Source organism: Gallinula chloropus (genome assembly GCF_964237585.1).
Source record: "Gallinula chloropus genome assembly, chromosome: 16".
In the NCBI taxonomy this organism is placed as follows: domain Eukaryota; kingdom Metazoa; phylum Chordata; class Aves; order Gruiformes; family Rallidae; genus Gallinula; species Gallinula chloropus.
In genome coordinates, this window is record NC_140101.1 from 3,971,564 (window position 1) to 3,988,257 (window position 16,694).

At 45.0% G+C, this 16,694-nt stretch overlaps 1 protein-coding gene across 1 annotated transcript in view; it reads left to right on the forward strand.

Moving 5' to 3' along the window:
* Positions 1-7,828: 7,828 nt before the first annotated feature.
* Positions 7,829-16,694, forward strand: part of TAF4 (TATA-box binding protein associated factor 4) — a gene marked incomplete at its 5' end in the record, with an annotated part of 38,591 nt that continues 29,725 nt past the window's right edge. The window contains 2 exons of the mRNA XM_084271607.1: positions 7,829-8,144; positions 10,081-11,169. Of these exons, the coding sequence (XP_084127733.1) occupies positions 7,829-8,144; positions 10,081-11,169 (1,405 nt within the window). The remainder of the gene's footprint in view (positions 8,145-10,080; positions 11,170-16,694) is intronic.

A 16,694-nucleotide genomic window follows, 5' to 3' on the forward strand; every position in this document is an offset into this window, starting at 1 on the left:
AGTAATAGTGATGGTGGTGGTGTTATACTGCTGTGGTAATGGAAGAATATTAGAAGTAACCCCACACAGACAAAACTGACAATAAGGAGCCACTTAACATAAAAAACTTGGCCTTCCATCTGGGTGTATCATTTCCTCTGGGTTGGAAGTTTTCCCCGTCTTGTATTCTGAAAGATAAAATATTTGACTGACTTGCTTCAAAACATGTACTAGTTTCTTCTGTCAACTGCAGGAACACATCCCATATTTAATTGAGTTACTGGATTTGATATGAACAAAAGCTCATTAAAGGAATAGGCAAGTCCTCAAATTCTGTCTCCAGTAGTGACACTGTATTCTAGGTAGTGTAAAAAAGTAACCTGTAGTCTGGAATCATATCCCTAACTATTTTAGTCTGCAGGAAAATTCAGAAAAACCCCTTGTAGAACACTCTTTCGTGCTGTGTTTTCATTAAGTCTGAGGCAGCTCAATAAAGAAGCTACAACATGATTTATTTTAATCAGTTATTACAGGGAAGTCATTAAAAAGAAAAACACAATAACAACTTGGCAAAATCTTGCTTACATACTTCATGCATTCCAAATCCACAAAATCTTTAGATACAATCTCATTTCATTATAACCAAAACAAACCCCCTTTACTAGATTTCCTTATTTTTTTTTTTAAATGATGGTTTTTCCATACCTCTTCTGTCTACACTGGCTTCCCAGTTCAGTGTCTTTTGTGTCTGTTTTCTTTATAATGTCACTGAGATTAGTCAAGTTGCTCTGAGGAATCCTGTCGTCTCATAAGGCTTGGTAAGAGCATTTGGCAGACTGTGAACTAGAGGCAGAGCAGGGAAAATGATTTACCCATTTTTGTCATCAGAAGATGACTTTCAGAAATGCTTGCACATGGGATTGTTCTTCCAGTTCAGATCTACAAGGATCTGGATTTTTACCTACATATTGTATGTACAGTTTATGGACTCTTTTGGCCTGTTAATTTCATTTGACACTTCTCATTATTGAGAAATACTTTCTCATTATTGAGAAATGTTTTTAAATTATTCCTCTGTTTTAAAAGAGGGGTGCCTTGGGGCTACTGAATGATTTAGATGGGGACATAAGGACAAAGAATGTGTCCAGCTTTGTTCCTGTAACTTATGGTCCGTAGGCATTGTGATAAAACAGATGCCTATTAAATTCCTTAGGACAAATGTTTTTATCTACAGCAACTGCTGTTTCATGACCGATGCAGCATTAACTCTACCTGTTCTTGGCACTGACTAAGAACAAACAAGATGACAATTTATCTTCAGTTCTTTATCTTTATTTATTTCTGTAGTTTTGAAGTTGAGTGATTGGAGGGCAGCATATAAAGAAAGAGGATTCACTGCTTGACATAACTGTTTAAACAAATGTCCAGTAAAGAGTCTTGATGAGACAAACCCACAATGATCTAGGACTGCTGTAGGGTAGTTTTGCCTGGGAAAAAAAAAACCCACACAGTGTAGTACTTAAGGAGTTCCAGCTTTAACAGTGTATGCTGCTCTGCTCTTGATGCACAGAATGGGGAGTGTAATAGCATCACACTACCTAGGCTCCCATCTCCTCTGCCTCTTGGCTTCACCAGATACACAGAAGAGTATCATGGAGATGAAGAAGCAGTGCACAGCAGCACATACAGCATCATCAGTGACAACAGAAGAGTATAGTGACACAGATGAGGAACCTTTCTCTGGCCTTTATATCTGAAGTTAAATCAACCTAACCTCTCAAGAGCAACCTGAGTGACCATTACTATATGTCATGCATAAAGCTGGGCAGAGCTGTAAGCAGAACAGAAATTCCCTTCTGACTATAGCAAGCTCCCAAGCTCGTGTCTGGAGGCGATGGACTTACTTGACTATTGTCTTTTCAACTACTGGGAGGTGGAGAATCGCAACCTAGGAAGGCTCAGGGAAGAACTACCACAACTCTGAATCAGGAGGATGTGAAAGAGTCCAGAACTGGAACACCCTTTGTATTAGTATGCCATGCTTAGGATGTCTGAGGGGATATTGTTGATAAAACGTCCCTGGCAGAGTAATACTTTGCTCACAAAGAATCCCAGAAGAATTGAAGCAAAACCTGCCCAAGTCACCTCCCACTAAAAAGAAATATTTCAAGCATATTCTAACAAATCCTGACTGTAAATGGAGCAGTTCAGATTTCCAGTAATGAGGCCCATCAGCAGGCCCACTTTCTTGGACATACTCTGTCAGTGCATCACTCGGAAATTGCAGTTCAGGTTTCCAAAACTTACTTTAATTTGTTTTGAGAGGAAAGCATTTTCCTTTTCTCCAGTCAGTTCTAATAATTTGCTAAATTCAAAATATGGGAAATTTTTGAAGCTCGTTACAGTGACCAGAAGGCACACTGAGTCATATTTGTTTTTTCCCGTGAATCGTATAGACCTGCACAGGAAATGTTTCATAAAAGATGCAACCCACAACCTTTGTTGACATGCCTGCTTCATGTCTTCAGACAGAATTCTGGACATTTGCTAGTAATCTGCATTCAGAAAATTTGCTTAAAAAATACCTGCTACTGACTGGGGCATGTGGTTGGAAACTTCTATCTTCTCATACGAGATCTCCTGGATATTGATACTTCCCACATTGGCAGGCAGTAACAAGCATGGCAAGTTAGATTAAGAGCAGTGGAAAAGGAAAAAAACATAATCCATAGCTCTTTTATACTGTAAGCCTTGAAGGCCTTTAAACAATAACCCTTTATCCTAAAGAATATATCCAGTATTCTCCAGGCATCTTTTTTTGGGCACGGGATGTTACTGCATGGACTTTGGTATGCCTCAGGACAGCCATACTGAATTCCATTTAGCACGTATTAGTGACACAGGCTTCTGTCTCATAAAAACTAGAGAAGGTTGTCAAGGCAGCTGTGTGCTCAGCCAAATTTTCTTTTTGAAAATCAAGCTTCTCAGCAGTCTCTAAGATCTATTTTCTGTGTATTCTCTAATTAACTAGTTCTTGTTAAATACCTTGTTTTTAAAGAGGCTATCCCTTAAGCTGTCAAATACTTATTCAGTCCTATCCCACTATACTTCATGGGGGAAAAAAAGTTGTTTATTTTTCTGCTCCACTTCTGGAGTTCCAGGTATGTTATGCAGCAATGAAGACTTAAATAAGAGGCTGGTTTTGCCATACCTCTTCCATAGCAGCATTGTCTCAATGTTCTGTCTGGAACACTGAGCTGCAGTCAGAGGGTGGGTGCTTCTGTAGCTAGCAGAAACAGTCTAATGTACATCAGGATAGGAGCTGTCCTGAACTGGAAATTGGAGTATAGGTAGGTATTATAATTTATTTTAAGGTACAATGACCTCAAAATAAAAATGGGACTGTAGAGTTGCTTTCTAAGTCTACTGTTCATCAGTTTTTATTTTAGAATGCAAGGATTAATACATGTTCCTGGACCACACCATACTTAATTCTGAATATTAATCCCCGACTCTTAGGAGCATTAGACTTCTGCAGATTCATCTACGAACAACTGAAGTACATGGGATGATTTTAAGACCAAAACTTTAACAGTATTGTGAGACTCCAAAGAGAAGACAAAGTCCATAGACTGCAAAGAGGCACTAAAGTTGTTTTATTTATTTCCATGTGCTGTGTCTGCAGCAAGAACACATTTGTCTCTACATTTAAAGTAAAATACGTAAAACAGGAATATTTTTCCTACAGATTGTCAAACATTTGTATTCCAGATGCCTGTGAAGTCTTGCTGGTTTTGCTGAACACTTGTTCCTGCAGACTGACATCCATTTGCAGAAGCAGCAGCATACAGACTTTCAAGTTAACAGACTGGAAGCTTTGCATGGACTGCATCATTTCCACTCCTTGTCTCTTCCTGATGCCCTGTACTTACCAAATTGTCCATTGAGCTCTTGTGTGCCTCAAAAGAAAAAAGGAAATGGGGTACAAGGCAGCAAGGCAGACTGGAATACTGGCTACAAGGACAGCTAAGCTTTCTCAATAAATCAAAATTCACATGGATTTATCTCGTTTGACTGAACTCAAGGTAAAAACTGGTTAAACCCCAGCTTTCAGGAGTTAAAAATGATCAGTGGCTGAGTAAGGAGCAGAGAAGGGGCCACAAAAGTAGCAAAAAAACACCCATCAAAATTATCACTACCAGTTTTTCATCTATTTATTTATAGGGCTTCAAGATTCTACTGGTCAGTTTAGGCTCACAGGAGCTGTGTATGGACAACCAAGAACAACTCTATCTCACAAACCCTCTGTGGGCTTCTTTGCTATGTCCCCTTACCACCATAGCCCATACTGCTGTCACCTGTCAGATGTGCCTGTAATGAAGTCTAGGCTAACTACATCTTTAGAAAACAACCAGAAAGAGAATTACATTTACGCTTGTATCTTGAGAGACAGTCTCTGAGCCATGATCTATATATACAGGCTAGTTCTAGGGGGAAAATAATAGTATTTTAAGCACTAATATACTAAAAGTAGCAGGTTAAAGGAACCCAGAGTCCTCTGCTTTTCCTGTACAGCTCCTTCTAGCTTCTTGGACACCAGAGAGAATCCATACACGCCTATAACGTTCAAGATCTTTTAACATGATTACCGATGGGTGAAACGTAGCAATCCCTGTATGTTGAGCCTGACTATTTCTACCCCAACAGCAGTAATTACCAGTAATCCATTACTAGAATTCTTACAGAAGTTGCTCTTTCAGACCATTTAAAACAGAAGGTGAGCAGTACCATACGGAGGAGTGGGAATCCCAGTCTTTAAGAATCCAGTCTAGAAAGTTACTTCCGATGTCAAACAAGAGGCAGAGAGTAAGGAAAGATAAATTATTCAGTAATGAATCCTACACGCTTATAATGCACGAGTTGTAACGAATCTCAGTTGCTCTTGTGATTTTGTAAAGTTGTTTACCTAATATGGTAGCTAGGCCATATGGTACAGCAAAGAGTGTTAGAACAAGGACATGAAGATTTCCAGGTTTTTATTTCTAGTTTTGTATGCAACTGCAAATTACATTCAAGCTGTCCTAGAACGTGAGCAGCAGAAGAACATAGGCTGCTCTGACCCTTCACTCTGACTGCTACTGCCATTCAAGCACTTCATCCCTCTCCTGTCACTCCCTTCCTCCACCCCTCCCTGGGCACTGCAGCCCAGCACTGGGCCGTGCTCCTCTTGAGATGCCATGAGGGGCTTGTGGCTGCTCTGCACCTTTGGGCTGGTTTAGCTTAAGTCTAGCTTTTTATCCTTAATAAATCATTTGAGCAGCTGATGTAGATTATGTCTTCCACTGGTTCGGGAATGTGACCAGACTTCTATTTTAGATAGTTCTTTGGTATGTTGCTTATAGAATTTCACCATAGCTAAAACTAGCAACGTGCTTGACTGTGGCAGCAGCAAATGGGCTGGGACTACCCTGCTTGAAGCAGCATTCCTGCCTTGTAAGAAAGAGGCAACATGACCTACAATGATGTCTGTGAAATCGCAGCTACTTTGCAGCCCTGTAATTTGGTAAAATTTGTAAAATGGAAGTTAAAAGCCATAGAGAAGGTAAGGGAGTTTTCTTTCTCTACCTTGAGTTTTGAATGATTGAAAGAAGTTGCAGAAAACTGAGCACTTGCGAAAAAAGATTAAACAGCTCAGAAGAGCTAGGCAGAGTGAGGCCACCTGGTAAGGTGATGGTAGCCCTGTGAAAAGCTCAATATTGTAATTTTTATTTAGCAGCTAAAGTGCCACAGGTGAGAGGACAGTAGTATCCCTTACCATCAACTGAGTTCCTAAGACTTCAGGTTTGAAGGCATTTACTCACCCTATTAGTCAATGGCTACATGCTAAGAATAAACACCTATCAGGTTTTATGTTTCCCCTGTGAGGTTTTGGCTAACAGCTTCTCCCTTGTAGACATGTTTGCACATTTGAGGGCAGGGTAGGGCATGGGACAGCACTTCAGCACCCTGCCCACCCCTCATGGGGCCAGCTAGCGAGCAGAACCATTGAACTCATCCTACAGCACCAGAAGCAAGCCATCGCCACAAATGTAATGCAGGAAGCGCTGACACCCGTGTTTGGGCAACCCTAAGTAGAGAATACTTTGTCTCTGACCTATTTAAAGCAATCCCTTCTCACAGATAACTCATAGCTCTTATTCTTCCAGGTCTCCACCTTCGCAGGCTTCAGTCAGCCATCAGAGCAGTCAGCGCTGGGCATCAGCACCCAGGCCATTAGCAGGTGCTGAGTCAGTCCCGCTGCCACGCAGTTCCAGCCTCTAATTCCACCCATTCCCGATACGTAAGAGCAAAGCTTATTTTATAATGCCAAAATAAGAGGTGCTATTTTAAGCTTGTTACCCCTTAAAACTTACCACACGCTGCGATTTCTCTCGCGGCTAATATTGCTCCCATAGCTCAGCTTTCTGGGGAAATGGCACCTGGCAGAAGACAGCGTTTATTAAACGGCAGGTTGCATTTTTACTTTAACTATATTTACTTCCTTTATGACGGTTGCACAATAAGGTCGAAGTGCAGCTCCCTACTGTAAGGCCGGCGCTCAACAAGACATGTCCACCTGCAGCCAGCGCCCCGCTCGGCACCACCGCACCCCTCCGACGGCCGTCCGGGGCTGCGGGCCGAAGCCCGGCGCGATGGGGAACCCGCTGCGGAGGGGAGCAGCCCCGGAGCGGGCGCTGGGCACCCCGGCTCCCCGCCAAGCGCCGTTTCGCAGACGCACGGCTCTGCCCCCCAAGGGTTAAGCGGCAGCGGGGGTGTAACACACGCCGACACACAGGCGGGGACCGTCCCCAGCGCGGCGGGGCCCCCGCCTCGCCGTGCCGGGCTCGGAGCTGCGAGTGGACCGTTTAAAATCGTGATCTCCCTCTCTTCCACTCCCCCCCCACCCCCTTTCCTCTTCCTTTTCCCTTCCCAGTGCTGAAATCCCAGCCGCCCTCCTTCCTCGGGCGCGTTTTCCCGGGGTTCGCCCCAGCCCCTCCGCCGCGGGCCCCGCGCGGTCCGACGTGCTGAGTCAGGCTGGCCAGGCCGCGGAGCGAAGCCTGCGGAGTCCGCGCCTGACACACGGCGGCGGCTCCCACCCCCGCGGCCCAGACGAGCAGCTAACGCGCCGCGGCTGCACTAAGGGGTCGCGGCCCACGCCTGGGCGGGCAGCACTCCGGGGCAGCCCGCCTCTGCCAGCGGCGGAGGGAGGCGCGGAGGCCGGCGCGCTCCTCCTCGCCCGCTGCCCCCGCCCGTGGCTGGGCGTGGGGCCTGGCCGCCCGCCCTCCGGCCCCCCTCCGCCGCCGGTGGATCAGTTACACGCAGCTGGCACAGGTGTGGGGCGCCCTTCAGACTCGGGCCGGCGGGAGAGACCCGAACGCAGGGAGCAGCAGGGAGACATGCAGCCATCTTGGGCCGGGGCAGACAAAGAGCCGCGGCCGCCCCCGCCGCTCCGCCGGCGGCCCGCGCGGCCGCGACCTCGCCCGCGCCTACAGCCGCGACCCGCCGCCCCGCACCGCCCACCGTCCTCCTGCCCGCCCTCGCCCACCCCCGGCCGCCACCGCGCCGCCACCGGGCCGCCGCCGCCCGACTCCCAACTAAGCCCTAGCAGCCATTTGCTCCGGTTTTTATGGGCGGCTGGCGGCCAATCAGCGGCGGGCGGAATCCCTCTCCGGCCGGTGATGTGAGGCTGGGCGCGCGCGCCTGCGCGTTGGCGGTGCCGAGTGTGTGTGTGGGGTGGGGGGAGGGAGGGAGGAGTGAAAGGGGAGGGGGGGGAGGAGGGAGCAGCTCACAGGAACCCTCCAAAAAAAAGATGGCGGCGGGCTCGGATCTGCTGGATGAGGTTTTCCTGAACACGGAGGTGGATGAGAAGGTGGTGAGCGACCTGGTGGGCTCCCTGGAGTCCCAGCTGGCGGCCTCCGGCCACCACCACCAGCACCACAAGGCGCAGGAGCCCCTGAGGGCCGCTGGGGGGCTGCTGGGGAACCATGTTGTGAGCAGCAGCAGTAGCAGCAGCAGCCCTAGCCCTAGCCCTGGAGGAGTAGTAGTAGGAGGCAATGCTAATGCCCAAACAGAGAGCAGCAGCAGCAGCAAGATGGGACTGAGTGCCCCAGAGATCACAAAAGCAGGTAACATGGGCAGGGGTGGGGGGCTCTGAGGGAGAGGGGCCCTCCCCTCCCCCCACTCCCCAGCTCCGGCTGCCTCCTTCCCTCACTGCTTTCCCCCCTTTTCCCTCTCTCCTCCTTCTCGTTGTGGCAGGAGCGGGAGTGCAAAGGGTGGTATCGATCATATGGGGGAGAGCCTCCCCTCATCATGCTCCCTCGGTGTGTATCCGCGCCTCTGCTCCCTCCCCTTTATTTTCCCTCCTCGCCTCTGCTTACTAGAGGGTGTTTTATCATGTGTGGGGGCAGCCTCCCCGCAGAATACGCCGGCAGTGCCCGTCCGTGACTCTGCCGGTCCCCTCTTCTTTTCCTGCCCTTGTTGCTGGAGTGTAAAAGGGCTTTCTTAATCTCGGGGGCTGAGGGAGGCAGAGCCCACCCCCTCGGTAATGGCTGTGCCTCCCATGCCGTCTGTGACTGCTCCCCTTCCCTTTCCAGGGGTGGAGGTTATGGGGGGATTCCCTCTTGATAATGCCGCCTTAGCTGTCTGTGTAAATGCTCCTTCCCCTCCCCCTTCTCTGTTGCTGAAGTGCAAGGGGGTGTTATTAATCATGACACCTATTTCCTGTAGAGGAGGAAGCGAGGGGGGATTTCAAGGGGAGGAAGTCCCTCAAAATGCTTCCCCCCCATATCTGCCTGTCTGGATATTGCTCCCCCCCACCTCCCTCCCTTGTTCCAGGGGCTTGGAGGGGGCATTCAACACCTCTCATTCCTCCTCTGCCCTCAAGGGGGTGTTGTCACAACACCGGGTCCCGGGAAGGGGGGGAATCCAGGCCACAACACCCCACCTTGTACGATGTCTGCCACCCACCCGCCCTCCGTAGCTACCTGGGAATATTCCCCCTCTCCGTGTGGTGAAGATTGTAGGGGGGTAGTGCGAGGGCTGGGACGGAGAGCTCACTACATGAGGATGGAGGGAAGCTGGTTTTCAGGGGAATTAAAAAAATGTCTCCCCAGAATTTCTCTGCAATTCCTCCCCTCCCCCCATTTTTTTTTCTTTCTTTTCTGTTGCTGAAGTGTGAGAAGATATTACAGACCTTCTGTCACGATTGATGAAGCTCTTCTAGGAGGATCTCCTTAACCCTTATAACATGCATCTCTATCTGTCTGTCACTATTCCTTTTCCATTTCTGTCTCCTTAGGACCTGGACTGTGTATGATTGTACTCGTGATAACACCAGGCCTCATCAAGGGGCATGAGGACTATTCAGGACAAGAAGATATCATCTTGTCCTTTCTCAAAACCAGCTTTGCTTTTTATTTATTTATTTTTAACTGTCTGTGGTTGAGGGAACTTCAGATTCAGAAGAACAAATTCCGTAGTAAAGTAGAGGGATCTTCTGGTAACCTACTCCAGGCCTTGCAGTGTTTCTTATCTTGCCAGGCTGATGTTTTTATTTCCATTCACTTTTTTATATTTTGCTGTTGTTGAGCCTCCTGATCTAACTAACGGTCAGAGATGAAAGGATTAGAGGGTAGCTTGTGCTGGGCAAAGGGAATATGCCTTATTAATGTGTCTTCCATTGCCATTTTTCTCTCTCTGCAGTTGTAGTCCTGTTGCCAAATGTAATTTTAGGCACTAGAATGGGGAAGAGGTCTAAGGTGATATTCCTTCTGCCTTCCCTTGGTTCATATCAAATCTGTTTTCCCTATTTTGTCTTGCTGTAGTGTTGAAAGCAGGGGTGTTAAGATTAATATTGCATCTGTCAGTCTTGGGTGAGAATTTGGAGTCTTCCAGGTAACATCTTCAAAGCTATCTTCAGTTTGTGTTCTGTCATGGTTTTTTTGGCTCCAGGAAGGCAGCCTGGGAGATGAAGAAGGCTTGGTGATGAGAGAGAACACTCTGTCTTCACTGGACTTCTTGTCTTGCTCCTTCTCTCTGTTTAACCTTGTCGTTGTCTTGCAGGAGCAGGAGGAGTGCAAGGGGGTGTTATTAATCATAACACCAGGTCCCAGACTTCAGCTCTGGATGGAGCCACTGCAACGAGCACCAGCACCACCACTGCAGCAGCAGGAGGATCGGAAGTCACTGCTGCTCCAGGGACCCTCAGTCAGGGCAAATCGGTGGTTATCAGCACCATGGCAACTGCCCTGTCCACCAGGAATGGCAAGATTGGGACCACAACAGTGCAAACTTTGAATGGGAGTAACGTGGTGATGAACTCACACCACACAGGAAGTGCTGCTTTCTCTGGGACTCCTGTGACTGCTAACCCTGCTTCTGCACCTGCTGTTGCCCCTCTCGTTAACAATGGACCTGGATCTGTGGGGAAAGGAAATACTGTTAATGCTGTTTTGCCATCGGCTTCCAACACTGTCATCCAGACTTCTTTCCTTAATACTGCTGTGTCCTCTGCATCTTCCTCCTCGCCCACAGTTATTGCCTCCCAGCCACCACCGAGCATCGGAACCGGGACGCCCACGGTAACGCTTGTGAGGCCACCGATTCACACAGCAGGACCCACGGTGGCTGCAGCTGGTGCAGCCACTCAAAATGGGAGCAATACTGTGATCAATTCGACCATCAGTGTGGGGAGTTTTCCTGCTGTTGCGACAGCCACTGTGGGATCTGGAGTTTCTCTCCAGACGTCGCTTGTGAACAGCCAGTCTGGTTCCACCGTGCCAGCGGCTCCTGCCACACAGGTCATCAAATCTGAGTCTCCTAAAACTATAGTCCAGGCAGTATCCCAGCAGCAGACGCTGGCTACTGGTGGCCAGCCCAGTACTACAGGGGGTAACATGATTATTGGGCAAACTATGCAAGCTGGGCTCTCCAATGTTGCTCCCAATCCTGGTGGGATACCTCCTGCAGCTCCTGGTACCCCCACAGGAATGGCTAAAGGCACTGCCAATACGGTGGCACAAAGTCTGCCGAGGACTCCAACAGCAACTACGAGTGGAATCAGAGCAACTTTGACTCCTACAGTTTTAGCACCTCGTTTGCCTCAGCCACCTCAGAATCCAACTAACATTCAGAATTTTCAGTTACCACCAGGTAAGAAAGAGGATCAAGGGGTTTTGTTTTGGAAATGTTTTTCTTGCGGAAAGGAAGGTATCTAAAAAGATTTATTGTTGGTTTATTGTGAATTGTGGAAAAGGCATTGTTGCATTTAACATCAAGGATAGTCTGATTTTCAGTAGTAGAATAGTAATAGTGTTACACTGCTTAGTGTATGATTTCAGATGACCAAAAATCTTTTAATCCGTGATAATTAGAAAGTCATTCTGCCTGGTGTCTTTGTTACAATGTGAGCGTAGATGAAGCTGCCAACTGACAAAGAGTGACAATGGAATATTATCAAATGAAATGTTGCTACTTCATTTTCACGTAAGGCATTTTGACTTTTAAGGCGGTTTTGCCAGTAGTTCATATAACCTTCGCGTGCTGTTCAGTTCCCTCTCTGTCCCTGCATGCCCCCAGTACCACTGAGGGCTCATGAATAGAGAAGCAGCAGATACAACACAAGAAAACTACCTTCTTCTGCTTTAAATACCTTCAAAGTCTGACTTAAAAACTCAGAGATATGAAGCTTATAATGATCTTTTTAGTCACTGGAGCTGTGATACAAAAGGCAGTCTTCCTATGTCCTTACCTCACCCTGTTGTGTCTAGGGTTGCAGCTTTTATAGTAGCTAGTCTCATGCTTAGTGCTGAGCATCTCTGGACAAGAAATCTAGTCCTGAACTCAGCGGGTGAGTAAAAAGCAGGATGAGCAGCATTTCTTCTCTGAGAACTGCTCTGTCCCTCCTTAAATATCCTAGATTTGGAGATTTAAGGTTATAAATTTGCTGTTACTTTGAACCAGGCTTGTACTTGTATCCAGTTTCATTTTTAACTGAGAATACTTGTGTAAGCCTACACTGTTTCCTGTCTGTTTAATAACAACAACAGTAATATCTGTCTTCTAGTATTCACTGTTTTCAGGGCAGTGCACAAAGAAAACTAATTAAATTTTACTACTGGTATCGAATGAAATCAGTGGTCATTGTATATCATCTATTCCAATTGGTCTTAGTAAAAATACATCTACTGAAACTCCTAACCAACCTTAAGGCAATGCACCTGTCATGTAAGGTAGATCAGAAACCATACCGTGTGCCTGCACACCATCTTTTTGTGCAGTGTGCTATTTATGGTATGTGATGCCATGTAGTTTGATTAAGTCTGTCAAACAGGCTGCGTAGAAAAGATTATTTCCCTGTATGAACAATCTGAATTACATGTTGCTAGTGTAAAAACTAAGCAGTAAAGCTTGGACCTTGAAATCCCAGTGCTTAATTTGAAGGTTGTTAATCAATTGGCTGGAAAAGCCTTATTTATTTATTTATTTGTTTATTGCCACAGAGCGTGGAAGGGCTTTTCAGGTTTAGAGTCTATTGCCACGTTATACCTACATTTTCACTAATACTGCATTATAAACCTGATTATGGGGAAAAGTCTACTCTTGAGTCCAGTGGGACCTTTTTTCCAGGTAGCTGATGTTTTCAAACTGCTGTAGCGTACAGAAATGTGTTACTCTTAGAAGCAGCATTGCCAGTCCTTAAGCATAATTGGACCATAAATTGCTCTTTTGGAGGTCTCGATAGATCAAAGTAAAACAATATAGGTTCTAAACACTTGAGGTTTTTTATTAAGCACTTTTCTTGTCTGTCCTACACTTGAAAAATATTTATAGCTTCAAAAGAATAGCATGAGTCTTAAAATCAGCAAGTAGACATGACTAAAAACATAGAAGTTGGAAATTGGGTTCTTGCATGATGAGGCAGAGTTAATATTGGGAAGGATTTTTTTTTAGTGAACAGATTTATTTGTTAAGAATTGCTTTGGTTTGCATTTTTATATGATGTGAAAGTAGCCAACTTTGAAAACGTTTTGCATAAAGCATTTCTTACAGAACTGTTAAGATCTGATGGATGTTGAGCTCTTACGAACATCTCACAGGTACAAGGACTAGGCACCTCTGAAAGTCTAGCCACATGCAACTGTTTTAATCTTCAGTGGAGTGACTATACATTCATAGTGAAATAAGAATAGATGAGGCTGCTTTTGAAGTTGTATTTCAGATTACAGTGTCACAGGCCAGATTTTTAAAGGCAGTTTGGTAGTATGAAGCTGTATCTGCACTTGTATACTGTGCATCCACTGTGTGCATCAAATCTGCATGACCAAGTTAATGTTTTTAAAAGTTAGCAGTGTGTGCTAATAAGTGCTTGTAAGATTTAGTGCATGAAATAGCTTCAGTTCATACGCTGCACATGTTGCTTTTTACACCAGGACTTGCAAACACTTAGAAAGAAAATTCTTATAGAAAGCTTGACTAATAAGTAGCACATGTTTTATAGTTATTTTCTTACCATTTAATACTGTTTCTAGCTCTCCAAAATAAAGTTACAGTTTCACATGTATGGAAACCGGGATATAAAATGTCACTAAGTGTTATTAACCTGGGACTTGAAAATTAGAATCCTTGATAGGTTTCAGATATTCTCTTAAAAAGAGCACGTGGAATATAAGCTCGATCAATGGTCTTTAAAATATATTACTTTTAGAATAATGCTTTGCATTGCATCAAGGGGATTGTACATCAAGCACAGACTGACTAAATTAGATGTGCTTGAAGAGCTGATGGTCCGTGGTTGTTGTGACCTTACTGGATTCTGGTATATTGCTTCTTAAAGACACCGGACTTAGAGGGTCTGTGCCTTAGTAATGGTTTTCCGCTACTGACACCTTCAAGAAAGAGGACTGTTGCACTTAGTCTTTTCCTCAGTAGCCTGTATTTGGAAGCTTGGTTCAGTTGGACAGGTCCAGGTAATGAAGGTCCAAAACCAACCTTAGTTATACCTTCTTAGCAAAGACAGGAAAATATTGTCAGAAAATCCAAGTTTCTCTTTATAAAATGCCACTTTAAAGATGGAACATCTTTTGAAACTGTGACTGAAAATAAATGGTATCAAGTTCTTTGCTTCAGAGTACGTTAAGCAATGATGGGAAATGTGTTGCTTACAATAAGAGTAGGAAAATTGGTGAGTGAGTGTTCAGTCAGTGTTCTGCTCTTACGGATGCTCAGAAAAGTCTGCAGGAAAGCATAACTGAGATTAATGTCTTAAGACATTAATCTTTTGCAATGTAAGAGTTTGTGAAGTGTTTAGAGGTCATTGCTGACACATGGTAGAATCATCTTGTGAAACGACAACACTTGCTACTTTAAAATCACTTTGAAAATTGTATCTTCTTCCAGCAATGCTATAATACCATTTCAAACCCAAGGTCTATGAACTTGCCCTTACTTCAGCAGTGTTGTCATCTTGATGTTTCAAATATTTAGTTTTCTGTTCTTACAGATGTTTTATGTTGTTACTCTCTTTTGGTTTGTGTTTTTTGGTTTTGTGTACAAGCATCTCATAATAAGCTTTTAATGTGCCTGCTTAAAGAAAGGAACAGGTAGGAAAGAGCACTGTAGGTGTAGAGTAAGAAAATACAGACCTAATAGGTCTGGGCAGTTTTCTTCACTGGCCTAGGTGAAACTGAATTTTAGAAACCTTAACTTTCCCCAGCCCCATCTTTTCTTTCACCTTCTAAGTGAATGTTAGAACTTATTGAAATGTGCTAGCTAGATCTTAAAGACAATTTTTGGTTTTCCCAAATATATAAGATTTGCAAGTCTCAGTCCTGTTTGAAGGCAGCAGATATGACACTTTATGTGATTTTTGACTTATGTGATCAAGACCAGTATTCTCATTAGCAGTAGTGCAGTTGTATGGCTATCACAGATGTGTTTTGCTTTATCCAATAATAAAACTTCAGTTAGTTTCACAAAAGTCAGTTCTGTCAGTAGCTGATGGTAGGGATAAGACTAGACTTCGTTACTGAGAGTGGTGTCAGGCACTGGCACAGGCTCCCCTGGGAAATGGTCACAGCACTGAGCTTGGCTGAGGTCAAAAAGCATCCAGACAATGTGCTCAGTCCCATGTGGGACTGGGCCTTTGTGGAGCCAGGAGTTGGTCTCGATGGTCCTTATGGGTCCCACTTCCAACTCAGTATGTTCTGTGGTCCTGTGATTCTAAACTTGGTTGTTGTTTTCTTTGTGGAAGGCCTCTCGTGTACCGTTTCTGTGGCAGCCACATGATGGGCCGTTACCCAACTGTTTTAACTGATGGAGCTCCCTTAACATGGACCGTTACAGAGGTCTGAACTAACGCTTCAGTACTGACAGTTGGTTTAAACTATCTGGTGGTACTTTCTAGAAGCAGAGGGTACTTGGAAGTACTTCAGGTGCATTGGTGCTACATGTCTGCAGATAGTGGAGGATGGACTACATCAGTTCGCACGCTCCAGGTTTTCTCGACAGCCTTAGAGGCTGGAAACTTCAGGATATTCAATGGTAGCTTAACTTTTGTGGAAACTAAGTATTTCTAGCTGTCCAAGAAGGATTCAAACTTAGGCCTTGATTGGCCTTGATGGGAAAACTACTTGAATACTTAATTTAAAACGTGGGTTCAGGTCCTTTTGACTCGAGCAGTTATGTTTTTGGAGCTGGAGTCACTGAAAAGTAACTGCTGCAGGAACAGTTCAGCTTCCTTCAGTAAGGAATTGGGGTGCTAGGCTAAGGAGGGGGTGGATAAGGGAGAGCAGGGGCAGGCTGAGAAGAACCAGTCAGTCTTAACTGTTAAACAATTAAACAATGTAACTTTTTCATGTGGAATGCAGCATTCTTGAAACACGTACCCCAGAAGTGCCTAAAGTAACTATGGATATAAGAGATTAGGGAATCTACACACTTCCATAATATGAGGAATATAGGAAGGAACAGGAGAAATACTATGAAGTAGTGGAATGTAGTTGTTTCTATTTCTCACTGACTAGCAAGCGAGTTCAAACATATCCTGATTATAGTTTGCCTGTATGTTGCATGTGCTGCCAATGTTATGCCTGTTAACAGTGTTGGCATGGCTGTATTTTGTTAAAAATAATGTCTGTAATGCACAGTGATAATAGGAGCTTCTTACAGTACTTATAGTATGTTTTACTTTCAAAGCATTTTACAAAATTTAATCCTTGCAACATGCCTGTGTGGTTGGTAAATAAAGTAGTATGAGCTCTGCTTTAGAGCTGGGGGAAAGAGCAAGTTAGAGAAGTTCTGACTTGCCCAAGGCCATGAGGGAATCGATATTTTGCCAAGATTAAAGCTTGGGAGTCCTATACTTGGCGCATAATGCGGTATCTTCCTTTCTGAAAGATAACTGTGGATCTCTTCTGCAGAACTCTTCTGGGTGAGGGATGGATTTTCTCTTCAAATCATGCATCAGCAAAAGGAACATTCTGCTTTATTTGAAATCTGCTACCTCAGATCTGCCATATGTCGCCAGACTGAAAGTTGCGTTTGTTCTTATCGCAACTTCCCTGATGGAGGAATCCTGGGTGCTGAGCTTTTGTACCCTGCAGAGCTTGGGACTCTGAGCTGAGTGAGAGGATTTTTTGGGGTCTAAAATGAGTGGCATGGGGCAAACCAGTGTCTTG